General features: G+C 41.5%; 1 protein-coding gene across 1 annotated transcript; it reads left to right on the top strand.

Moving 5' to 3' along the window:
• ATAD1 (ATPase family AAA domain containing 1) lies at positions 1-27,271 on the top strand. Its single transcript, XM_056530056.1, has 10 exons — positions 1-148; positions 6,013-6,177; positions 8,522-8,620; positions 10,623-10,743; positions 14,791-14,991; positions 20,218-20,324; positions 21,189-21,278; positions 22,192-22,242; positions 24,180-24,313; positions 26,335-27,271. Exons 2-10 carry the CDS (start codon positions 6,016-6,018, stop codon positions 26,450-26,452), a joined length of 1,083 nt encoding a protein of 360 aa, XP_056386031.1. The 5' UTR covers positions 1-148; positions 6,013-6,015; the 3' UTR covers positions 26,453-27,271.
• The last annotated feature ends 130 nt before the right edge of the window (positions 27,272-27,401 follow it).

Below are 27,401 nucleotides of genomic sequence, written 5' to 3'. Positions count from 1 at the left end.
AGAACTTTAGTTTTAGCCCCGGGGATTATGCGGCGGAACTGTCCTTCAGTTACATCGTTTCCGCCGGAAGGTGTCACGAATGCACCTTGCAATGTGAAGCCTCTGCTTTTGGTTTTTCACTTCCTGCATCGGTAGTGTCATCCAGCCGGTGAGTAATGTGTGTGTGCCCGGGGTCACGGCTGACGGGGGCCCTGCTCTCCGGCCATGTTTGTTACTATGACACCCCACCCCCCCAGTACAGGGCAGACGGGCTGTGCTCAGGGCTGGGGACCGGGCAGAGAGGGCAGTGTTCTGGGGAAGGTCACATGCTGGACACACTGTCACAGTTACCGCAGCAGTGTGCACAGGGTCTATATATGTATTAGATGTCATGACTGAGCCTGGGGATCAGGGAGGGTTATATTTAATCTCTTATCTTTATGAAAAGAAATTGTTCCCATTATTTTTTTTCTCCTTTTTACCTTTTATTTTATATAATACGGTGACACTATAATGGGCAGTACTATGTTAAGTATGATAATGGTATTTATTTTATTCCACTATTAGACATTTATGGCCTGTGCTTTATATCAGTGGACCTTTTAGCTTTAGCAAGACTATAACTCCCAGCATGCACGGACCGCCGTTGGCTGTCCGGGCATGCTGGGAGTAGTAGTTTTGCAACAGCTGGAGGTCCCCAGTTTGGAGACTACTGACCTATGTGATAAGCTCATTGGTGCGTCCCAGCGCCGGGCTCTATAACAATCGCCATATGTGGCTGGCCAACGATGGAAGGACAGGGCTGTCCAGCAGTTGTTATACAGTCCTTACCTTTCAGGAGAGCAGGGGGGGGGGGGGGGGGGGGGTCTGTGTACATGGTTGCGCATTGAGACCAGAAAAGATTGAGGGGTCTGAACTTTGCCACCAGGGGTTTGATGCTGTAAAATAATGATTTCCAGCTTCACAGCTGTTGCAAAAAAGACATCTCTAAGCATGTTTTGCCAGACTTTGGCTGTCAGGGTATGCCGGGAGATGTAGTTTTGCTACAGCTGAAGAGCTATCGGGGGGTGAACACTGTTCTATAGAACATTTTGATGGTTTAAAGGGGTACTTTTTTTTTTTTTTAAATAAACTGGTGCCAGAAAGTTAAACAGATTTGTAAATTACTTCTATTAAAAAAATCTTAATCCTACCAGTACTTATTAGCCGCTGAATACTACAGAGGAAATTATTTAATTTTGGAACACAGTGCTCTCTGCTGACATCATGACCACAGTTCTCTCTGCTGTCCATTTTAGGAACTGTCCAGAGCAGCATATGTTTGCGATGGGGATTTTCTCCTACTCTGGACAGTTCTTAAAATGGACAGAGATGTCAGCGGAGAGCACTGTGGTCATGATGTCAGCAGACAGCTCTGTGTTCCAAAAAGAAAATAATTTCCTCTGTAGTATTCAGCAGCTAATAAGTACTGGAAGGATAAAGATTTTTTAATAGAAGTAATTTACAAATCTGTTTAACTTTCTGTCACCAGTTGATTTAAAAAAAAAAAAAAAAAAAGGTTCATGATGGATAAGTCTCTGTGCTTAACCCCTTCCCGACCTATGACATACCTGTATGTCATGAGTGGGAAGGTGTTCCCGACCCATGACATACAGGTACATCATGAACATTTTTGCCGCTACTCGCGGCATCCCGCAGCGCCCGGAAAGATGGTGGCTATCACTGATAGCCAGCCATCTTACCATGCGACCATTTCATCCCCCCCCAGCGATCGCTGCTATCAGCTGGTCAAATCTGACTAGCTGATAGCAGCGTTTCGCTATGAGAATACTTAGCAGCGCGGTGTGTGAGTCCGGATCACGGGGATCGGGACACACAACGCTCTGATAAGTGTCCCTGACCCGTCCCCCGGCGTCACTTACCCGGCCATTTGGTGTCCCGAGCGGTCCCGGCGGCGAGCGGCGTCCTCTAGGAGGTCCCGGCGGTGGTGCGTCCCAGCGGTGAGTTTCCGGCAGCAGGGCGGCATCTTCATTGGCAGCAGTGAGATCGCCGTAAAGCGATCTCACTGCTGCCTCTGGGAGTTTCAAAACTGCGACTCCCAGCATGCCCAGACAGCCTTTGGCTTTCTGTGCATGCTGGGAGTTGTAGTTTTGCAACATCTGGAGGTCCACAGTTTGGAGACCACTGTATAATGCTCTCCAAACTGTGCTCTTCCAGATGTTGCAAAACTACAAATCTCAGCATGCTCAGTCTGTCCAGGCATGCTGGGAGTTGTAGTTCTCTAACATCTGGAAGAGCACAGATTGGAGACCATTATACAGTGGTCTCCAAACTGTGGACCTCCAGATGTTGCAAAACTACAACTCCCAGCATGCCCAGACTGCCCAAGCATGGTGGAAGTTGTAGTTCGGCAACATCTGATCCGTCGGCATGCTGGGAGTTGTAGTTTTGCAACATCTGGAGGCACACTAGTTGGGAAACATTGTCCATTTCCTACCTCAGTGCCTCCAGCTGTTGCAATTGTTGCAAAACTATAACTCCCAGCATGCACTGACAGACCATGCATGCTGGGAGTTGTAGTTTTGCAACAGCTGGAGGCACACTGGTTTGGAAACACTAAGTTTGGTTGCAAAACACTTGAAAGTTTATTACTTAACTTAGTGTTTCCAAACCAGTGTGCCTCCAGCTGTTGCAAAACTACAACTCCCAGCATGCACGGACAGGCAAAGGGCATGCTCGGAGTTTGCAACAGCTGGATGTTTGCCCCCTCCCCCCAATGTGAATGTACAGGGTACACTCACATGGGCGGAGGTTTACAGTGAGTGCTGCAAGTTTGAGATGGCGCAAATTTTGCGCTGCAGCTCAAACTTCCAGCGGCAAACTTGCTGTGAACCTCTGCCCATGTGACTGTACCCTAAAAACACTACACTACACTAACACTAACCTAAAATAGAAAGTAAAAAACACTACATATACACATACCCCTACACACACCCCCTCCCCAACAAGGCCCAGAAGGGAGAGTGCACCATGTACATTTGAGGTGATTTGCACAGAGGTGGCTGATTGTTACAGCAATTCTGACAAACGCAAAACAATAAATATCCATATGTGACCCCATTTTGGAAACTACACCCCTCACGGAATTTAATAAGGGGTGCAGTGAGCATTTACCCCCCACTGGCGTATGACAGATTTTTGGAACAGTGGTCTGTGAAAATGAAAAATAAAATTTTTCATTTGCACAGTCCACTGTTTCAAATATCTGTCAAACGCCAGTGGGGTGTAAATGCTCACTGCACCCCTTATTAAATTTCATGAGGGGAGTAGTTTCCAAAATGGGGTAACATGTGGGGGGGTCCACTGTTCTGGCACCATAGGGGCTTCCTAAATGGGACATGCCCCCCAAAAACCCTTTCAGAAAAACTCACTCTCCAAAATCCCATTGTCGCTCCATCCCTTCTGAGCCCTCTACTGCGCCCGCCGAACAATTTACATATGCATATGAGGTATTTCCTTACTCGAGAGAAATTGGGTTACAAATTTTAGGGTGATTTCTCTCCTTTTACCCCTTGTAAAAATTTAAAAATTGGGTCTACAAGAACATGCGAGTGTAAAAAATGAAGATTTAGAATTTTCTCCTTCACTTTGCTTCTATTCCTGTGAAACACCTAAAGGGTTAAAACACTAACTGAATGTAGTGTTTATAATGGGGTCATTTATGGGGTATTTCTAATATGAAGACCCTTAAAATCCACTTCCAACCTGAACTGGGCCCTGAAAAAGTACGATTTTGAAAATCTTGAGAAAAATTGGAAAATTGCTGCGGATCTTTGAAGCCCTCTGCTGTCTTCAAAAAGTAAAAACTTGTCAATTTTTTTATGCAAACACAAAGTAGACATATTATATATGTGAATCAATATGTAATTTATTTGGAATATCTATTTTCCTTTCAAACAGAGACTTTCAAAGTTAGAAAAATGCAAAATTTTCATGAAATTTTTAGATTTTTTTACCAAGAAAGGATGCAAATATCAGTGAAATTTTACCAATAACATAAAGTAGAATATGTCACGAAAAAACTATCTCGGAATCAGAATGATAAGTAAAAGCATTCCAGAGTTATTAATGTTTAAAGTGACAGTGGTCAGATGTGCAAAAAATGCCCAGGTCCTGAAGGTGAAAATGGGCTGGGTCATGAAGGGGTTAAAGGGGCACTCCAGTGGAAAACTTTTTTTTTTATTATTTATTTTTATTTTTTTAAGTTTTCCACCGGAGTGCCCCTTTAAGCACAGAGACTTATCCCTAATCAACCTTAAACGGGCACTCCGGCGGAAAAACTTATATTTTTTAAATCAACTGATGCCAAAAAAGTTAAACAGATTTGTAAATTACTTCTATTGAAAATTCTTAATCCTTCCAGTACTTATTAGTGGCTGTATACTACAGAGGAAATTCTTTTCTTTTGGGATTTCTTTTCTGTCATGACCACAGTGCTCTCTGCTGACACCTCTGTCCATGTCAGGAACTGTCCAGAGCAGGAGAAAATCCCCATAGCAAACATATGCTGCTCTGTACAGTTCCTAAAAAGGACAGAGTTGTCGGCAGAGAGCACAGTGGTCGTGACAGAAAAGAAATCCCAAAAGAAAAGAATGTCCTCTGTTGTATGCAGCAGCTAATAAGTACTAGAAGGATTTATAATTTTTTTTATAGAAGTTATTTACAAATCCGTTTAACTTTCTGGCAACAGTTGATAAAAAAAAGAAAAAGTTTTTCACCGGAGTACCCCTTTAAGGGAGAACTCCAGGATCTGAAAAATTATCCCCCTATCCTAAGGGGACAATCCCCTGTACAGGGCCCTGGCAGTCTGCAGAAAGGGAGCGTGTTAACTACCGCTCAAAGCAGTGGCCGACATGCTCTCTCAATACAACGCTATGGGAGAGCTGGAGCACGGCATTCGTCAGTCTCCGGCTCTGCCATAGTGCTGCAGTGAGGGGACGTGTCTGTTGGCGCTTTGTTCGATGGACGACACACGCCCTTTGTGCGGACTGCTGGGGCGCCGTACGGGAAATCGCGTGGGGTCCCAGCGGTCAAACCCACCCCCCGCGATCTGACACTTAGGGGATAAGTTTTCAGATCGTGGAGTACTCCTTTAAAGTGTACCTGTCATTTTAGGTGACTTTTTAAGAATAAGCTCCTGATAGCAGTGGACATCTGCCGGTTATAACATGAACCCAACCTGTATACCCCTCACCCAAGCTATGACGTACCAGTACTTTAAGGGGAAACTGGTGTCAAAAAGTTATATAGATTTATAAATTGCTTCTATTTAAAAATCTCAATCTTTCCAGTACTTATCAGCAGCTTTGTGCTGCAGAGGAAGTTGTGTAATTCTTTTCTATCTGACCACAGTGCTCTCTGCTATGACCTCTGTCCATGTCAGGAACTGTCCAGAGCAGGAACAAATCCCCATAGCAAACCTCTCCTGCTCTTGACAGTTCCTGACATGGACAGAGGTCATAGCAGAGAGCACTGTGGTCAGACTGGAAAGAACTACACAACTTCCCGTGGAACATGCAACAGCTGATAAGTATTAAAGGAGTTAAGTTTTTTAAATAGATGTAATTTACAAATCCATATACGGTAATTCTCAGACACCAGATTTTAAAACTTTTTTTTTTCTTTTTTCTTCTTCCGGGGGAACCCCTTAAAGTTCTTCAGTGCTATTGTTCCTCAGGCACCTCACAATCCTTCTTTTAGTATTGTTTATAGTGAGGACCTTTATGGATGCTACAGAGAGTTCACTGAGCTATATATGCATACGGGAAAAGCTGTGAATCATTCTGTGTAGGTGCTGGGAATCAGGACTCCAACTGACTGCATAGAATATCATTAAGATCCGCATGAGTCTTCTGTGACTTTTCTAAAATTAACTTTTTTTCTTTCTTATTTTAATACAGTGAAATTATCAAAAGTAAAATAAAAAATAAAAAAGTTAATTAATGTAATGTGTTTTTTTTTTTCCTGGTTTAGAAAATGGTGCACGCGGAAGCCTTTTCTCGCCCATTGAGCAGAAATGAAGTTGTGGGTCTCATCTTTAGGTTAACAATATTTGGTGCTGTCACCTATTTTACCATTAAATGGATGGTAGATGCTATAGATCCCACCAGGAAACAGAAAATGGAAGCCCAGAAGCAGGTGAGACGCATATGACCATGATGCTTTGTTTTATAAGCCATGATTAATAAAACACATAACTGTATACTAGAGACTGCATTATCCGAGAGAGCTCTAGAGACTGCTACAGACATGCACATCAGAAATACTGCCATCTAATTTGCTCCTGGTACAGAGTGGCAGCAAAGTACGGACCACTATTCACCAAGTTAGTGGGGTCCCTAATGAAGGCCTCCCACCAACCAGTCATGTTTTATATATCCTATGGCTATACACCATTACAGATATGCATTGTCTTTGAGCAATGCTTTTTATAGTGCACAGGTAGGATATGTGACTATAGATTGTCGGTTTGTGTCTTATACCAGTCTGATGTTGTCTTAAAGAACAGTTCTGAGAAACATACCATAAATGACAGTAAATTAAATAAGTATTTTCTTGAATACATATGATTAGTAAATCTGATGATTTCCCTTAGTATTATAGGTAAGAGATCAAAATCTGGTGTTTCTTCCCTGGGATGTATGCACTGCTAAGTAGTGCTGGGTGGTATGGCCTAAAATGAATATCACGGTATTTTTTTTTTTTTTTATCGCAGTATCACGGTATTTCTGTCTGTCTTCCCCCCCGTGCCCACTAGCAGTGTCAAATGTGCCCCCCGCGAGCGCAATCGCTACCATCACCGCTAGCGGGGTCCCTGTGCCCACTAGCGGTGTCACAAGAATGCCGAGCGCGGCTCTGTTCCCCGTCCCTGTCAGCTCTCAGGGTACGGGAACAGATTTAAAAGCCTCGCACGTAGCGGTGATGGTAGCGATCGCGGGGGGCACATTTGACACCGCTAGTGGGCACATGGATCCCTCTAGCGGTGGGGATTGATCGTGCTCGCAGGGGCACTGGCTGACATATCGGGCCACAGAAGCACACCGGGACAAGTGAGGGCGCCGCACTGGGCTCTACAATTCATCCGGAGGGTGAGGGAGGGGCCCGACCGGTATAGCGGTATGGGCAAAAATCCATACCGTGGGGGAAAAAAATGGTATCCGCTTCATACCGGTATACCGCCCAGCACTACTGCTAAGGGGGGGGGGGGGGTGCAGACTTTGTCAGGGGTTTATTTTCTAGGACACCGCTGCTTGTAAAGGGTTAATCTGCTAGACAAGGACATTTGCTAGCAGAGGAAACAACTGTTAAAGAGTTAATCTGAGTGGAGAGTTTACTTCTGTTACTGCTGCAGGTATTCTAGATTTTCCTTTTCCTCCTGCTGCTCCCTAATACACAGAACTCCTTCATCTTACATTGCTCCTTAGATAATATCCGCCAATATGAATAAAGAGAGCAGCATCCCCACACACACAATGATGGACTCTTACAGCATAGAAGCAGAAAGCCTGTCAGAGCTGTCAAGATAGTGATTCTTGTTTTATACCAACTCTATGCTACTTTCCTCTATGCTACTTTTATTAAAGAGCCAGTATATTTTTACCAAGTTAGAGAGGAAATGCTTTACCTTTCCTGATTAAATACATTGGAGAAAGTGTTTTTCTTTCTTTCTTTATACTTTTGTCTTTTAATTCAGGAGGTACTAGGAAGGTGATAGGTAATCTTTGAGTGCACTCTTCAGATAACATTTATAGGGGTGGCTTAAGTACACACTTTGAAAATGTGTTGCTTGGTTTTACCATTAATATTAGTTTGGTGGAGGTCTGACCACTTTGACCCCCATAGATTGCTAGTATGAAGTGACAGTATAAGGGTATGTTCACACAGTGGAATGTCCGTGTGGCGTTCTGCAGGAATGTTCCACTGCATCAGAGTCTCATTTATTTCTGTGGGATTCTGCTGCACTATTTACACGGTAGAATTTGTTCAGCAGATTTTTCTGCCGCGGAAATCCCGATTCCATCGTCTACAAACAGAATAGGCATGTCTATTCTTTTTCTGGATTTCTCTTGGTAATGCATTGATATCTGTAAGACAGAGCATTTCTGAGCGGCCCTAGTGCCTGACTGTTTCCTGTGCAGACATTTTGCACAGATTGCACCGTGTGAACATGCCCCAAGAATGCCGTTCCTCTTTATATCCTTTCCACCATCTTTTTCTGGGGGCTTCATAGATGAAATGGTTCAGCATTTTTTTTAGATCTGATTGACTTCATTCTATCCAACAGCTGAGATCACTGCAGTTGGATCCACAGTTTTTACTAAAACAGGTCCTTTTAATATTTAAGATGCAAAAATTGGGAAGAACAGTGACAATTGTGATAATCTAAATGTATCTTCCTGCTGCTGTGTATATGATGCTGTATATTACTTCCTGCAAGGGTTTTGTTGGAAAAATAATTTCTTTTATCTCTATTTTTGTTCAGGCTGAGAAGTTGATGAGACAGATTGGTGTGAAGAATGTCAAGCTAACAGAATATGAAATGAGCATCGCGGCCCATCTGGTTGATCCGCTAAGTATGCTGGTGAGATTTAGACCAGTATTATATATTCCATGGAGAAGAATTTCTTTTGTAGCTTATGTAGCACCATTTTTGCCATTAAACTTTTAAACACACAGCCTAAATTGGGTTTTAGGATGTGGAGTAGCTGGGCCAGGTAGTGTACATGAGCAGGGATTAAATGATCTGAAATCAGCCACAACAAGGTTTGGATATTAACTAATCCTGTCACGCCCCCTCCCATTGAGGGGACGGGGCGTGACATCACACGGGGGCGGAGTCCTGACATCATGGACTTCCGTTCCCATAGTTGCGACCGAGACCCTCCAGCGCTTCCGGACAAGAAACAGGTGGGTGCGGCATGCAACATTGCGGGGGTCCCCAGTGGCGGGACCCCCGTGGTCAGACATCTTATCCCCTAACCTTTGGATAGGGGGATAAGATGTCTAGGGTGGGAGTACCCCTTTAAGATATGCAATTCAATGTGTCATGGGTGGGGGTCCTACTCCTCGGCCCATACTGATAAGCAGATTGAGCACTTGCTGGGGTTCCTGATACAGCAACAACCCTGCAGATGTGTCTGGTTCTGCAGCTCAGTTCCTTGAAGTAAAATGGTCTATGCCAAAGGATTAATGACCCTACATACCATGTGTAGTGTAGATAAGCCATTAGTACAACATGCCAGAATTCTCTTCAACGCCAGAGTTCTATGCCGGCCTGGTGCTTTTAAAATTCGTACAATGGTTAATCATTTGACTTATTTGCCCTATTGACTAGAAGGGTTGAATGGGTATATGTGTCCAATATATTGCGATTTTTATGATATGACAACATTGGAAATCCCTGTATTTCCATTCTTCACATATCCCAAAATAGGCTGGTATGTCTTGTGATAGCCAGTCATCATCTTGGTCACTAAGCTGCCCTGATGTGTATGGGTAATCTGCTATTGATGCAGTTGTCCTGCATGTGGAAGTTGCGGCAAAAAGTTTTATCATAGAAAGTGCAGGGACATGTTAAGACACCCCTGCAGTGTTCTGATCCTTGATCAAAATTTCTGTCTGACATTTCGAAGATTTCAGCACTTTCCTAGCTAAAGCGAATTAGCGCACTTTTGTACTCCCACACAACTTTAGGCTGTGAGTCATATCGTCTCTGAGAAACGTATCTTCTGGACTGATTCACAGCCTGCTGGAGCTATGGGATCAATAAAATGGTAAAGGTTACGTGAGTGAGAGGGTTGTGACTTGCCATTTTATATTTAATCGTGAATCATGGTTTCCATTTATAACAAAAGCCTTGAGGCTGCAATGGATCTGATATTGAATCCAAACTGACACTAGGCCCAATTGACTACAACTGAGGGCTTCAGTATTTTAATGGTAACAATAGCATTTGCAGACTGGGCCATCCCTAGAGCATGTTTAAAAAAAGAAATAGTGATTCTTTGGCACTTGGTGCCCATTGCGTCCAGCAGTTGGTCTCTTAGGTGACAGGCCCTCTACAATGTGCTATGCTCCGTTTAAATTGACACAACTTATTTTGGGTTGCGAGAATACACATTGCCTTCAAGTGCTGGTCACCACACCTGCCTTTCCCCACTGTTGTCGCCAGAGTAAATAAAATGATGTTAGCTGAAAAGCTGTCGGCCATCTGTGTTGGTACCATGGACCTCTTCTTTAAAGTTTGGCATCCCTGGCATTTTCTGGCTGTTATTGTTTCACTAGTTGCCAGTGTCTCCAGACAGAGGAACTATATTGCTTTGTACTGCCTGTGTTTGCTATTGTTTTTCAATAAAATTTGATATGTTTGAAACTAAAAGCAAGTTTTTAACCCATTCATTATATTCACAAGGCAAAAAAGTGTGTTGGGAATATACATAAATTCATCACACGCTAATATCCTACATTTTGACAATTGAAGAATGAGCAAGCTAGAAAATTGTGATGGAAAAGTTGCAAATGATACATTTATTTAAGGTCTTCACTTGTACTACTAGTAATGGTATAATAATTTATCGCATCAGGTGACATGGAGTGACATTGCTGGCCTAGATGATGTCATAACAGACCTAAAAGACACCGTAATCCTCCCAATAAGGAAAAAACATTTATTTGAAAACTCAAGACTTCTTCAGCCTCCTAAAGGTACCGATTTTTTTTTACTGCTGTAATTTTATGTTTACAAACTTTAAACCTCCCTCAGAAATGCTCACGATTGGAGTTGTCTCTGATGCCAACTGTTTTTACATCTTTTTATTTTTTTATTTTTAATCTACGCAAAACAAAATAAAAAATGTTTTCTGAATTTCCAGTACGGTAAATCTGACTTTATTCTGAGGGTCAGTAAGATTCCATTGATACCAAACTTGGATATATATATCATATTTTTTTTCTTTTATGGTAAAAAATAAAAATAGACAACTTGAAAATGAAAAAAAGATGTTCAGTGCCATGTTCTGACCTCCAATAATTTTTTTCTTTTTCAACCTCCAGAGCAGTTTTTGGGTTTATTTATTTATTTATTTTTTGCACCATGAGCTGTAGTTTTTAACTGTACCACTTTTGCATATATGTGACTTTTCACTTTTTATAAAGTTTTTTTCTGAAATGTGATGTGACCAAAAATGTGCAATTTTGCCATTTGGAATTTTTTTGCGCTTATGCCGTTCACTGTGCAGGATCAGTAACATAATTTATTTAATAGTTTGGACAATTATGCATGCAGCGATACCAAATATGTTAATTTTGAATTCTTTTTTTTATTTAAAAGAAAAATTTTTTTTTATTCTTTTTACACATTTATTGCCCCCATTAGGGGCCTATCATAAGTCATAAACAATGCTATTGTATTACATTGATCTATGCTATCTGCGCCAAAGGCTGCCTTCAGCAATCACCGAGCCAGGGAAGCCTAAGGAGCTGAGGTAAGGCTTCCCTAGCAACAGGGGCAGGGGCGTTGGGACCACTAGACACCAGGCACTGAATGTTTTTTTTAGTTTTTTTTTTAATCAGAAATTTTTTATTGAACATTTAGCATTTTACAAAAAGATGACAAACAGAACTATAAACCTCATCCCCCCCCACCCACCGATACAGAACGCCCACCCCCAAGTCCCGTGTCTTACCCTCCCATAAGAATTTAAGTAGAATGGCACTGAATATTTAAATGTTGTGATCTGTATAGATCATGGTATTTAACCAGTTAAATGACAGACATCAGAGCAATCTCCAGTGTTCGTCATTACCGTCAGATATCTTCTGCTGACAGCAGCAAGCATCTCCCGGTTATGATACAGGCCCGGGTCATGTCTGATCACCCAACCCATGATGTACATGTATGTCATGGGTTGGAAAGGGGTTAAATAAAAACAATGGGGGATAGTCATCAAAACCTGTGTAGAGGAAGAGTGATGCAGTTGCTCAAAGTAACTAATCAGATTGCTTCTTTTATTTCTCAGAAACCTTAAAAAGAATAGAAACAATTGGTTATTATGGGCAACAACGTTCAAGAGCTTGTGAGAATTGCAGTGGAAGAAACTACCAGTAGACAGGTTCAAGAAGCTCACAGTTATCTACAGAAATGCCTTGATGGCGATTATTGTTTCCAAATGTTGTACAGTCGAGTATTAGGGAAAGGTGCAGTCCACACAGTCCATATCTACATCTAATTGATGAATGTAGGGAAGATGGGTCAGACCCCTAATCCAGGGCTAAAGGCAGACGTGTTTTTGTAGCACAGGTTCAGCTTTTGCAATAAATTGAATATTCCAATTCCATCTGAAAGCTCATACAGACTTTATTCTTTACACAACATGGATTAAACTTTGTTTATATAAAAATGTTAAGAACTCCTAAGTAGGGCTGGGCGGTATACCGGTTCATACCGAATACCGAATTGTTTGGGCTGCACGATATGAATTTTCCCCCATACCGCAATATCGGTTGGGCCCCTCACCCTCGGGAATGTATTATCAGCCCAGCGCAGCGCTGTCCCCACATCGGGGAACTAATCCTATGTGACCTGTTCTGCCCCCCCTCCAATTAATGATCAGCCCAGCGGGGTACTACTCACAGATGTCACCTTCAAGCACTGCCCTCCTCCTCTTTGTTGGGGGCCGCTGGCGTTGGAACTCACTGTACGCCAGTGGTCTCCAACCTGCAGACCTCCAGATGTGGCAAAACTACAACTCCCAGCATGCTGCGAGTTGTAGTTTTGCAACAGCTGGAGGTCCGCAGGTTGGAGACCACTGCTGTACGCTGCTGGCTTCTTACATGGCAGTGGGCTCAGCCTATCACTGGCCGGGGCGAGACATCGCACCAGCCGGTGATAGGCTGACGGCTGTCCGGCGTTCCAGTCCCCAGCGTGTGGCCAATGTAGGTTGAGTTTAAAGTTTATTTTCTGTATCTTTTGCAGCCCGGGCATAGGGATACAGCGTACAGCAGTGGTCTCCAACCTGCGGACCTCCAGCTGTTGCAAAACTACAACTCCCAGCATGCCCGGACAGCCGTTGGCTGTCCGGGCATGCTGGAAGTTGTAGTTTTGCAACATCTGGAGGTCTGCAGGTTGGAGACCACTGGCGTACAGTGAGTTCCAGCGCCAGCGGCCACAACAAAGAGGAGGAGGGCAGTGCTTGAAGGTGACATCTGTGAGTAGTAACCCGCTGGGCTGATCATTAATTGGGGGGAGCAGAACAGAGAACAGTGCTGTCGGGTAACATGATTTGGGGGGGGGGGTGTCGCGGAACACTTCGCACGGGTCACATGATTTGGGGGGGGGTGAAAATACCGCTATATACCGTGGAACCATACAAAAAAATACAGTGATACACATATTTGGTCATACCGCCCAGCCCTACTCCTAAGTAAGACGTGCATTTATGAAGTATGAAAAAGCATTTGCTGACAGTGAAATGCATCTAGATGTTGTCTAGTACAAAACCGCAGCACAAATCCCTGCTGACTGCGGAAGAGGGAAACTTTAAACAAATGAGCTCTTTAAGCCCAAAAAAATATAAAATAAATAAATCATCTTCCATATGAAAGCATTTACTTTTCTTGAACAAGATAAAGCCATTTCCTCTTTAAGCAGGGGCTGCTCAATACTGAGAAGTTTCGATTCTTGGAATAATTTACCCAGAAGTAAGGCTCAGAACAAATTTATCTTATTCTCTGCCAAAGAGAAAATAGACCGATATCCTGTGGAGCAAAACAAATGCTGGCAGGACAAACTGCTTATTGTTAATGCAGAACTAACTCTAACATAAAAAAAAAAGTTCTAACTTCATCTCAAAGAAATAAAAAAATATATCTTATGTCAGGTATAGGGATAAGAGGATGTATGGCCAATTGTGGTTTTTTATTTGCTATTTATTTTACATTTTAGTTACATTTAGTAGTGATCGACCTATTATCGGTTTGGCCGATAATCACGATTTTGGACATTATCGGTATCGGCAATTACCTTGCCGATATGCAGATAATGCCCTGGCCAGAGACAACCTTCGTCGCCGCTGCCCCATTGCCTCCCCCCATCCTCTGCCCACATACTGCCGCCCCCCATCCTCTTTTCACATACCGCCACCGCCCCATCGCCTCCCCCTATCCCCGGTGTTATAATTACCTTTTTCCGGGGTGGTCCGCAATCCTTCTGGCTCCTGCGCTGTTGCAGTGCGCTGCGCAATGACGAGTGACGTCCCCAACGCGACGTCACCGTCAGTGCGCACAGCAACAGCTCAGGACGCCGACTGAGCCAGAAGAATCGCGGACCCCAGGAACAGGTAATTATTACACCCGGGATGGGGGAAGGCGATGGGGCGGCGGTAGTATGTGGGCAGAGGATGGGGGGGAGGCAATGGGGCAACTGTGGTGGTTAGACTCAGGACAGGCATGGGGAGAGAAGCGGGTGGCGGCGTCGATCTCTGGCCAGGCAAAAGCCACTGCAGTTCATTGATTTAAAGCGCCCACTTTAAATCATTGATCTGCAGCGGCTTCTGCCCTCCCGGGGGGTATCGGATTATCGGTATAAGTTATCGGCTATCGGCCTGAAAGTTGACAGATTATCGGTATCGGGCCTAAAAAATCGCTATCTGCCGATCCCTAACATTTAGAATGCCTTCAGTGCCCATATATAGTCCATGGTAAACCACTTACTGAAATCTCATTGAGTAACATGGTATTCTTCCATTATATAAGGTGTGCTGCTTTATGGACCACCAGGATGTGGCAAGACTATGATTGCTAAAGCAACAGCTAAAGAAGCCGGATGTCGCTTCATCAATCTGCAGCCGTCTACTCTGACCGACAAATGGTACGGAGAGTCCCAGAAACTCGCCGCCGCTGTGTTCTCTCTGGCTGTAAAACTACAGCCGTCCATCATTTTCATTGATGAAATAGGTAAGACAAATGCATGTAACTGTTTACTGTCACTAAGAGAGATTAGTTTGCTGTCAGTAAAAGTGAGCAAATCCCTGCAGACGTAGCCCTGTCTCAGATAAGTGGTGGATACAGTTATAACTGTTTTAGACAATGCTCCATGAGCTAAATCAGGATCACCGGCACAAAAGTAAAAGTTTTCTACAGTGTTTTCTGTTGTCAAGTGTTGTATTCTATTCCCCTGAGGAAGTTGCTGTATAGGCAATAGAAGTCAAGGGGCTTTGGTGGGGGCAAATGTCTTCAGGCTTCACATTCCCCTGTCTTCGCTGTTCCTTTAGTCCTCACAATGTTATTTCACATGTGATTTTTCCTGTATACTTATTATAGGCTGTAGATCGGTCTAGTAGGTCAGCGGAGGGGGTCATCTTTACTGAGGATCATTATGGTCGCCAGGAACACATATTGGTTGCTATATTTCTGGTTGCTGTACATGTATGTGGACCACATTATGCATTGTTGTCTTTCGTCCCTTCATCTTTTCTACATACAGTGGTCCCTCAACATACGATGGTTATCCGTTCCAAATGGACCATCGTTTGTTGAAACCATCGTATGTTGAGGGATCCGTGCAATGTAAAGTATAGGACAGTGGTCTTCAACCTGCGGACCTCCAGATGTTGCAAAACGACAACACCCAGCATGCCGTTGGCTGTCCGGGCATGCTGGGAGTTGTAGTTTTGCAACATCTGGAGGTCCGCAGGTTGAAGACCACTGTTATTGGAGGTTGTACTCACATGTCCCCGCCGCTCCGGACCGTCACCGCTACCCTTGATGTCGCTCGCTATCGCTGCATCCCCGGGGTGTCCCCAACGCTCCGGCAAGGCCTCTGCTTCCCCAGCATCCTCGCTCTCTGTCGCCGCCATCACGTCGCTACCCACGCTGCTCCTATTGGATGACGGGATGGCGTGCACAGCGACGTGATGACGACGATGGAGAGGATCCCGAAGAGGACGCGCCGGAGCCCCGAGGAGCGGTAAGTGATCGTCGGCGGAGCACATGGGGCACTGTAAACTGCTATCCGGTGGCAGCTTAAGCAGTCTGGGCTGCCGGATAGCCGTTTATGCGATGGTCCCGACATACAAAAGCATCGTATGTTGATGCTGCCTTCAACATACGATTGCCTCTGAGAGGCCATCGTATGTTGAAATGATCATATGTCGGGGCCATCGTAGGTCGGGGGGGTCACTGTACATTGTTTCCCCAATATCGAGACTTAATTGTTTTTAATTGTTTTTCTTTTGATATTTCCATAGTTTGACTAATGAAAGTTAAATATATTATTCTTTCTATTTAGGAGCTTTTAAGCGTGCTGTGTACATTTTAGTGTAACATTGTCTCTTTTGTATCATTGTATTCTATTGTCCAGTCTAGTTACATAGGTGTTTGCTGAACACGTTATTCACCAAAAGTAAACAGGTCTACAGAAGAAAGCTATGCATCTTTGCATTTATACAGTGTTTAGGAGGGTATTCTAATCTGAGGTGAATGTTTGATTAGGGCCCATGCACACTGAGTAAATTCAGCGAGATATTTCCTCAGCGGATCTGCGCCATCTGGAATCAGTGCTTATAAGTGTCAGACATAATAGTCCCATTGATTAAGGGGCTGAAAACCCGATATAATGCAGACGCACGCCTGGTCTGGTGCATCTGAGCTGTCTCTTGTAGTCACTTTGGCATGATCATGTCAGGTTTTCAGCCTATAGTTAAGTAAGATTTCATTCTCTAGAAGACACCAGATATCTTTAAATAAAAGATTGAAACACAAAGGGGGAGATTCTCAAAAACTACTGTAATTTCTGTTCCAACGATATTATTCACACTTTTTTTTTTTTCTACTCACATTTTCAAAGGTCTTTTGTGCTGCTATCAAAATATGTGAAAATTCATTTTCGTGCCACTTTTTTCTATTCGCAGCAAAAAATATTTTTTGTTGCAGCCATATTGGATTTTTTGTCGCCAAAATTGCCGATTTTTGCGCCAAAGTTTACATTGCAGAAAATTCTGGCGGAAAAATCTCAGGAAATATTCCATGGTTACCAGTGCCCAGACAACCGATAACTGTATAAATAAAACATTTCTGAGCCCTTTCTGAGCTTAAATGTGAGTGCAGGTACCAAGAAAAAAGAGAATATATATATATATATATATATATATATATATATATATATATATATGAACAAAGCAAAAGGTGCAGCACTCCAATTCCGGTAGAAAAAGATTTGTGTATTTATTCACCACATCTCAAAAATACAGCAACGTTTCAGCTCAACAATAGAGCCTTTCTCAAGCTTAGTGACAACTGCTAGGTAGGGGTTTTTTATACCCAATCAAGTGTGTACAATCAACAAATAATTAAAACAATCCAAAGTGTATAATTCATAATCAATATAGTGCAGTGCATTAATAAAGTGCTCATTCAACATATCACAAAGAGTACTATTACAGTACATAAAGTGCTGGATGATTAAAAGCGTATACATAGATAAAAATGCTTGAAACTCTAGACTCATAGTTAATAACATAATTAGTAATATGCGAAACATCTGTAGTAAACATGATTATATATTATAGTCGCATGGAAGAACTCACCCGCTCTGTATGTCTAATGGCGCTGACGGCTTGTGGTGTTCGGCTGTGCGCATGCGCCAACCTTCTGACGCGGCCGGCTCGTACTGACTTGCCGGACGCATGCGTCAGAAACCAAAACAAACGAGTCATGTGCCGAAGCACATGACTTGTATGTCAGCTGACCCGTTGCCACGGTTACCTCCGACGCAACAAGCTGTCGCAGGTGTCCGAAACGGGAGATTTATAATGGGTACATAGAATAACATGTGGTGGATGTGACATTACTGGTATGAGGCATCACTAGTGCGTAATATTAACAAGTTAGTACTAGAATATAACTAATACTAAATGGTGCATGGTATAACACCTGTGCAAAAGTACTCAAAATTTGAATACATAAACATTCTATAAACATACATTATAGTGTTATTCTGTGTGATTATATAAGGATTCAATTGAATCTAGAGTGTGTTCCACCCATACAAAGGGTCATAGAGGAAGAGGACACCAGGGGATGGTCAGGGATTCTCTGGGTCAAAACTAATAAAAAAATAAAAAATAAAAAAGTAATAAATAAAGAAGATGTAATAAATGTATGAAAAGAAAAAATAAACAAATAAATATAAATAAAATTAAACACCATCATCAAGTAAAAAAGTTTTTTTAAAAGGAAAATTGAACAAAATTAAATAAAGAAACAAATAATTAAATAGGATACATATTGTGGTCACATGATCTCCAACTGAAGGCAAAGGGACTGGTGTGTGTGTCACTTAACTCCCTGGTTTGTAGGGTACTGGTTGAGCCACCTAATAAGAAGCCCCACCAACACCACCAGAAGTCTCTCCGGTACAGAGGGAACAAAAGTCCCCTACCTCCAGAGAAACTCCACCTACAGCCAAAACGGGAGTGTGCCCGCTATTCCAGCAGCACCTGCTAGGACACATATAACACACCATCCCTCATGCATGCCAACCTGTTCTAGGGTAGACCACCGAGGTATAGTAAATAAAAAAGTAAAGAAATGTAATAAAGAAATATGAAAAAAAAAAAAATATATATATTCTTTATTTATTACTTTTTTATTTTTTATTTTTTTATTAGTTTTGACCCAGAGAATCCCTGACCATCCCCTGGTGTCCTCTTCCTCTATGACCCTTTGTATGGGTGGAACACACTCTAGATTCAATTGAATCCTTATATAATCACACAGAATAACACTATAATGTATGTTTATAGAATGTTTATGTATTCAAATTTTGAGTACTTTTGCACAGGTGTTATACCATGCACCATTTAGTATTAGTTATATTCTAGTACTAACTTGTTAATATTACGCACTAGTGATGCCTCATACCAGTAATGTCACATCCACCACATGTTATTCTATGTACCCATTATAAATCTCCCGTTTCGGACACCTGCGACAGCTTGTTGCGTCGGAGGTAACCGTGGCAACGGGTCAGCTGACATACAAGTCATGTGCTTCGGCACATGACTCGTTTGTTTTGGTTTCTGACGCATGCGTCCGGCAAGTCAGTACGAGCCGGCCGCGTCAGAAGGTTGGCGCATGCGCACAGCCGAACACCACAAGCCGTCAGCGCCATTAGACATACAGAGCGGGTGAGTTCTTCCATGCGACTATAATATATAATCATGTTTACTACAGATGTTTCGCATATTACTAATTATGTTATTAACTATGAGTCTAGAGTTTCAAGCATTTTTATCTATGTATACGCTTTTAATCATCCAGCACTTTATGTACTGTAATAGTACTCTTTGTGATATGTTGAATGAGCACTTTATTAATGCACTGCACTGTATTGATTATGAATTATACACTTTGGATTGTTTTAATTATTTGTTGATTGTACACACTTGATTGGGTATAAAAACCCCCTACCTAGCAGTTGTCACTAAGCTTGAGAAAGGCTCTATTGTTGAGCTGAAACGTTGCTGTATTTTTGAGATGTGGTGAATAAATACACAAATCTTTTTCTACCGGAATTGGAGTGCTGCACCTTTTGCTTTGTTCTAGTATCTGTTGGCCTTGATCGGGCCCGGTTTGCTTGGCACCCACTATATATTTTTTTTGAGTCGTGCTGCAATATCTTTTGTTTTTATATATATATATATATATATATATATATATATATATATATATATATATATATATATATATGTATTAAAAACATTTTTCAATAATAATAATTTATTTTGTTAATAATTACTTAGCACCTTTTCCCAAACAAAGAAAAAAAAAAAAAAACAATAAACCATTTCTGTGATTTCTGGTGTGAAATGTTTGATGTAATCTGGACTCTCACCCCTTTGAAAATATCATGTAAAGCAGAAAATATGCGTGGACACGCCCACTTTTACAAAACTGACGTGAACAGTGTAAACCGCGGCACAAAGCTCTGTGAAAATGTGGTTGATACTTTCCGTGCCAAAATTTTGGCGTGAAATAGTTGGGTTGTTTTTTTGCGCAAAATTCTTTGAGAATCTTCCCCATAGTATTTTATAAAGTTTCATTTGTTGGAATTTTCTTAAATATAAATTTAGCTGAATGACAGCAGTCTGATCACTTTACTTCTCCTCTTTTGCATTGAAGATTCTTTCCTTCGGAGTCGTTCAAGTACTGATCATGAGGCGACTGCCATGATGAAGGCTCAGTTCATGAGTCTCTGGGATGGACTGGATACTGACTATAGCTGTCAGGTAAACAACTTAGATATTATAGGAGAGATGTATCAAAACATGTGCAGAGGAAAAGTTGCCTAGTTGCCCATAGCAACCAATCAGGTCGTTTCCTTCATTTTGCAGAGGCCTTGTCAAAAATATAAGAAGTGATCTGATTGGTTGCTATGGGCAACTCAGCAACTTTCTTCTGCACAGGTTTTGATGAATCCCCCCCATTTTCCTCTGTGTGTAACCAGGACATGCACGTAGAACTTATGTTTATATTTGTCCATTTTTCCTTTAATTGTATAATCCAGATCAACAAGACCACTTTATACCAGGATTTCAAACATGGTAGTTACACTAGATGGTGATGTACAGAATTATTTATGCCCATGCTACCAGGCTTGATTGTAGAATTGGAATGTGAATTACAACTCCTTACCTTTCCTGTTTAGCATGGCTAACCAGGGACTAAGACCTTCTATTCTCAAAATAGTTGGGCGTCCATGAGGTTGGACATCACATTGACTCTTATGGACTATGCAGTCAATAATGACTTGGATATGGAAGCAGAAATGAGATGATAGATAAAAGTACCCATGTTAGAATATTTATCAATCAATATCCAGGAATTTGTACAGTTGAAGGGTTATTCCCTTTACAGGCATTTATGGTCTACTCACAGGACTGTACCGGATGGGGTCCTCCTAATCTTGTCATTGTCCTGGTGGTGCAGCGAATGAATGGAAAATCAGCTGCACATGTGCATGGCCAGTTCTCCATTTATTCCACACCTGGATGCAGCAATATCTGTAGTAAGAGTAACCCTTTAAATCTAAGCAATATGATAGGTTTCTAAGCATTACTCAAATAAATCCTGTTTCTTCTATTCTGACATAGGTTATTGTGATGGGTGCCACAAACCGTCCTCAGGACCTGGATACTGCGATTATGAGAAGAATGCCGACAAGGTTTCACATCAACCAGCCAGTACGTTATAACCTACTTCAGAGTGAATTAGACCAAGTAATAAACAATTCATTCTGAAAATTAGATGCACCGTTTGAAGGCTAACTCCTAAATCAGAACGGTAGATTTATGATATTGTGATTTCAGCATATATCTTTGCTGAGGCAGTATAGTTACATTAATAGGAATCTGACTCCCCTATTGATCAGTTGGTTGTTTTCTGGTACTATATGATTGATCAGTTGGCCATCCCTGCCAATCAGCTTTTTGGCACATCGACTTATACAATGAACATGCCACAAGCCCTGCACCATGCATTGTATAGCGGTGGCACTGGGTAACTGCAGCTCAGCTTCCATTCACTTCAGTGAATTACCCAGCAGCACCACTATACAATCAACATAGACTATCCATTTAAAAGAAATATGCAATGTTTAGTTATTCTCTTAAGTGTAAGATTAGCGCACCATAATGCATGGGTGTTGAATTCCAGTGGGGAAAAATCCTGAACCCCTTTCAGTAACAGTCACTTTTAAGTGTAATTACAGTAATATTGAGTTTATGTCTGGATTTCTTCTTATTGTCATATTGGGGAATATTTATCAAAACTTTGCAGAGAAAAAGTTGTCCAATTGCCCATAGCAACTAACCAGATTGCTTCCTTTTTAGAGGCCTTTTAAAAAAAATTTAAGAAGCAATCTGGTTGCTATAGGCAATGTTCAATTTTTTCTCTGCAAAGGTTTTTATAAATCTCCCCCATTGAAGCTATGGGAAGTGAATGTCCACTGCTGTCCTTACTGCCCTAGTGAAGTATGTGTCTTAGAAATATCTATAGAAAAAAATCGCTTCAAGCTAGTTTATGTAAGATTCATGCACATTGTACATAATAATTATGAATATTGTATTTTAACACCTTATTACCCTTTTTTTCTAGTCTATGAGACAGAGGGAGGCAATACTGAACCTCATATTGAGAAATGAGAATGTAAGTAACAGAGGTTTTCTATCTGCTTATTTCTTTCTTGCTTTAGTCTTGATTTCATATGGTCATTTGTGGTTATAACAGGGAAATCTTGGATGTTATGAAGGAAAGGACTGTCCTGCTTAGATAGCTCCTTATATTAAAGAACTTTACCCTTTAAAAAAATAAAAACATATATGGGTTATTGTTCTTAACGTTCATTCACTGCCATATTGTTAACGGTTTCTTGTGTCCTGTTTTTGTGAAAGATGGAACACATATGACCCATATGAAGTCTAGATGGCAAATCTGCAAAGTTATACCGTCATACACACTCCACAGTTTACTTGGATATAAGGTTGTTTTACCCAGGAAACGCATCCTGGTCCCAACTGTTAAAGGACCATTCGGTCAGTGATCTATTGTGAACTACAAAGAAGATAAAGAGCACGCCATGCTGAAATAATGTTAGATAAATGCTCAGTGGGATTCAGTGCTTACCATGGATTGTTATGCAAGACCATGCACAAAAGTGGAAATCCTATGTATAGCACCATGGCGTTGTCTCTCTGTCCTTGAACAGAATAACAAAGCAGATTTTTCTCCAGCAAATGGCAGGACTCAAATGGTGCTGGTACAAAAACGCACATGATTATATCAACAAAACGTATGATTAGGTTTACTGATATAATTAGGTGTTTTCCAGTCTTATATTGCTGTTGTATGTTCTGTTTGCCACTTCCTAATTACCTGGTTTGTTAGTGGTTAACTTTGTTTTATATGACATGCTCCTGTTGTACCTGACATCCCTAAGGAAGCGGCCGTTAGCAGGGAAAAGGGTTGCATTCTGGGTAAGGATGCATTCACACCACGTTTTTGCAATACAGTTCCCGTATACGTTTTCTATGTGAAAACCGTATGGAACCGTAATGGAAAACGTATGCATTGACTCTCCATTGAAAACCGTATGCCAAAAGATGCATCAGGTTGTGTCCGTTTTGCATCCTGTACGGTTTTGTCAGGATTTTTTTCCTGTACCCAAAACCGTAGTCTACCACGGTTTTAGGTCCGGTTGAAAAACTGTATTAAACCGTATACGTTTTTATTAACATGGGAGTCAATGGGAACCATACAGAACTGTATGTGTAAGTTCCATCCGGTTTTCACCATACGGTTTTTGACTTTGCACTGTTTTTTTTTTTTTCTTGGAATTTCAATCAAACAAGTAAAACTTTATTCAAAATGGAGTGAAAAGTTAAAAACGTATACATTTTTTTCTTAAAAAACGGATGCAACCGGATGTCAGTTTTTAACTGTATACGGGTTAAAATTTGTTTGTTGATACAGTTTAGTCAGGTTTTGAGGAATCCGTTTTTCCTCAAAAACCTGATACGGGAACTGTATTGCAAAAACGTGGTGTGAATGCACCCTAATAAAGCCTTTTTTTTTCCTGATTCCTTCTCTCGGCGCCATTTGAGTTCTGTCATTCCCTGGAGAAAATCTTCTTTAGAGATCTATTGTGCCTGTCATCACTGATGCATAATAGCTCAGACAGGACCTGATGCCAACCTCATTTGCCAATGAAACACCCTCCAGAAATATTAAACAGAGTCAAGTGGCACATCAGACTTCAGAGTAAATTCCTAGACACATATAATTGCAGCCTTGGGCTATGTGCTATAGCAACATACCACAGTCCTAAAAATACTGCAATTAATATAAGACAGTAGGGGATGTTGTTATACTTGGCTTCTTATATTGTAAGGCAGTGTTTCCCAAACATGTTGCCTCCAGCTGTTGCAAAACTACAACTCCCAGCATGCCCGGACAGCCGAAGGCTGTCCGGGCATGCTGGGAGTTGTAGTTTTGCAACAGCTGGAGGCACCCTAGTTGGGAAACACTGTTGTAAGGGTATTGTTTGTGTGTTACTTATCTGTCTTTTTTTTTTTTTTCTGTTGTAGGTGGACGAACATGTGGATCTGGTGCAGATTGCTAACTGTACAGATGGATTCTCTGGAAGTGACCTGAAGGAAATGTGCAGAGATGCAGCTTTGCTGTGTGTCAGGGACAGTCTGATCACGAACACTGAAGAAAGGTTAGCACAGTGTTACATAGAGGAGCTTGTACCAGCACTACTTCTGTTTACCACGTGCTGTGTTTGTGCTATTGATTTACATTGAACATAGAACCTGCCAGCTTGTCAGAGCCACATTATAGCGGTGACTGAAAATTACAAAACGTTATGCTTGGTCTCATGCAAATAATTTTTGATGACAACAGAGTTAGACATCAAGTAACGCTTTTAGGGTATATTCACACGTACAGTATTCTGTGCAGATTTGATGTGCAGGATCAGAAGCTGTGTTCAGTCATTCAGTTTACATTGAAATCTGCAGCAGAAAATCCTGTGCATGAAATCTGCACAGAATACTGTACGTGTGAATAGACCATTAAGGCAGGAGGGTATATATCCTTAGGTGTTCATACGAATGTGTAACCCAAATGTAAAGCTAGAAACGGTTATCTAGGGCCAATAGAATAAAAGTAACATTATTGCTTGATACTGTTCTGCACTGATTTTATATACTAGACATCAGTATGAGATACTTATCAAAAGTTGTTTTTAATGACAGTACTTAAAGACTAACGTATTCCCCATCTCAAATCTGTTGCTGCAGTATTGCACTACTATCTGCCACTCCTTTGCAGTATCTGTAGTTCTCCCTTTTTCTAAATGTTCTGTAGGACTTGTATGGCAAATTGACTGTAAGGCTATGAGGTTTGTTATTCGGCATGCTTGGCTAGATAGTGTTGCTACAATATACAGTCATGGCCGTAAATGTTGGCACCCCGGACATTTTTCAAGAAAATGAAGTATTTCTCACAGAAAATTATTGGAACTAAACGAAAAAAGGGAGGAAAAAAACAAATTGGACATAATGTGACACCAAACTCCAAAAATGGTCTGGACAAAATTATTGGCACCCTTTAACTTAATATTTGGTCACACACCCTTTGGAAAAAATAACTGAAATCAGTGGCTTCCTATAACCATCAATAAGCTTCTTACACCTCTCAGCCGGAATGTTGGAACACTCTTCCTTTGCAAACTGCTCCAGGTCTCTCTTATTGGAAGGCGCCTTTTCCCAACAGCAATTTTAAGATCTCTCCACAGGTGTTCAATGTGATTTTGATCTGGACTCATTGGTGGTCACTTGAGAACTCTCCAGCACTTTGTTGCCATCCATTTCTGGTTGCTTTTTGACGTATGTCTTGGGTCATTGTTCTGCCGGAAACCCAGCTTTCTGACACTGGGCTGTACAGTGCGACCCAAAATCCGTTGGTAATCCTCAGATTTCATGATGCCTTGTACACATTCAAGGCACCCTGTGCCAGAGGCAACAAAACAACCCCAAAACATCATTGAATCTCCACCATATTTCACTGTAGGTACTGTGTTCTTTTCTTTGTAGGCCTCATTCCATTTTCGGTAAACAGTAGAATGATGTGCTTAACCAAAATGCTCTATCTTGGTCTCATCTGTCCACAAGACATTTTCCCAGAAGGATTTTGGACTTGTAACCCTGAGATTGTTGATATTTTTCCACAATTTTGGTTCTTAAGTCTTTAGACAGTTCTCTTCTCCTCTTTCTGTTGTCCAGGCTTAGTGTGGCACACACAGATACACAATGCAAAGAATAAGTGAACTTCTCTCCTTTTTATCTGCTTTCAGGTGTGATTTTTATATTGCCCACACCTGTTACTTGCCCCAGGGGAGTTTAAAGGAGCATCACATGCTTGAAACAATATTATTTTTCCACAATTTTGAAAGGGTGCCAATAATTTTGTCCAGACCATTTTTGGAGTTTGGTGTGACATTATGTCCAATTTCCTTTTTTTTTTTTTTTCCTCCTTTTTTTTGGTTTGGTTCCAATACACACAGAGGGAATAAACATGTGTATAGCAAAACATGTGTTACTGCAATCCTTTTCTGTGATAAATACTTCATTTTCTTGAAAAATTTCAGGGGTGCCAACATTTACGACCATGACTGTATAAATGCCTAATCTTTCTTCTGTGATGAAGTTACAAATAGTTTTAAATCTTACCTTTTAGCCCTTCTGAGGAGATCCGACAGATTCAGCAGCAAGATTTAATGCGAGCTATTGACAAGATGAAGAAATCCAAAAGTGCAACAAACCAGGGGGTATTAATGCACGTTAGTTTGGACTGATGTCTGCGTCACTTCGTACTATCCAAGCTGATATAACTAGAAAGGGACATCTAGTGGATGAAAGGGGTAAAGCATGGACCTTATCGGTGACCAGATTATATCATCTCCAGCCTCCACTCTTTAATATTCTTACTATTCTCTATTAAGTAAAGAGCCTTGTAGAGAGAAATGGTATCTCTCTCTCTCTCGTCATGTGAGCTGCTGATATCAACTGTAATGTATCAAAGGGTGTGTGTCCTTATGTTTACTGTGTGACATTGTTTGTCTGTATGAACGATTTGTAGAACTCCTGAAAGGGAGTATATGTTGAGTATAGTGGAGTGCTTCATAGTTAATGTGCAGGTTACTAGATATTTAGTAGCTGCTCTCGTACAGTCCATTTTTTTTGGTCTTTTGCAAAAAAAAAAAAAAAAAAAAAAGTATAAGGCCACCAACACAACTTTCCATCTGTACAAGGTGTCTACATCTGTTTATAGTAGTGTTCTCTAACCCAGGCCTAGCAATGCTGAGAGTACCTAGCCATTTTTATGGCTCTTTCCAAAAGTCCTGACAAATTCACTTGTTTGGGTCCAAGTTCTAGACACGTTCCCTGACTTTTCTGCATTGGATCAACATAATACATTTCTTTACTCCAATAAGAAAGAGCAGCCGGCACTGCTCAACACTTCATCCCCCAAGAACTCACAGCAAAACCTCCGGACGTTCACGGCACTGACCCCCGGTCCTCACAGTAGATACCAGGACAGCTTGCCACAAATCGAATATAGACGAAAGGAGCACTGGGCACACAGGTTCCGGTCAAGCAGTTTATTTGCAGGTGGAAATGCTCAGCAACAATTGTTTCGCGAAGCGAAACAATTGTTGCTGAGCATTTCCACCTGCAAATAAACTGCTTGACCGGAACCTGTGTGCCCAGTGCTCCTTTCGTCTATATTCGAATAATACATTT

This window comes from Hyla sarda, chromosome 7 (assembly GCF_029499605.1).
Source record: "Hyla sarda isolate aHylSar1 chromosome 7, aHylSar1.hap1, whole genome shotgun sequence".
NCBI classification, from domain to species: Eukaryota; Metazoa; Chordata; class Amphibia; order Anura; family Hylidae; genus Hyla; species Hyla sarda.
The sequence above is the reverse complement of the archived record's forward strand: the minus strand, read 5'-3'. Positions and strand labels throughout refer to the sequence as shown.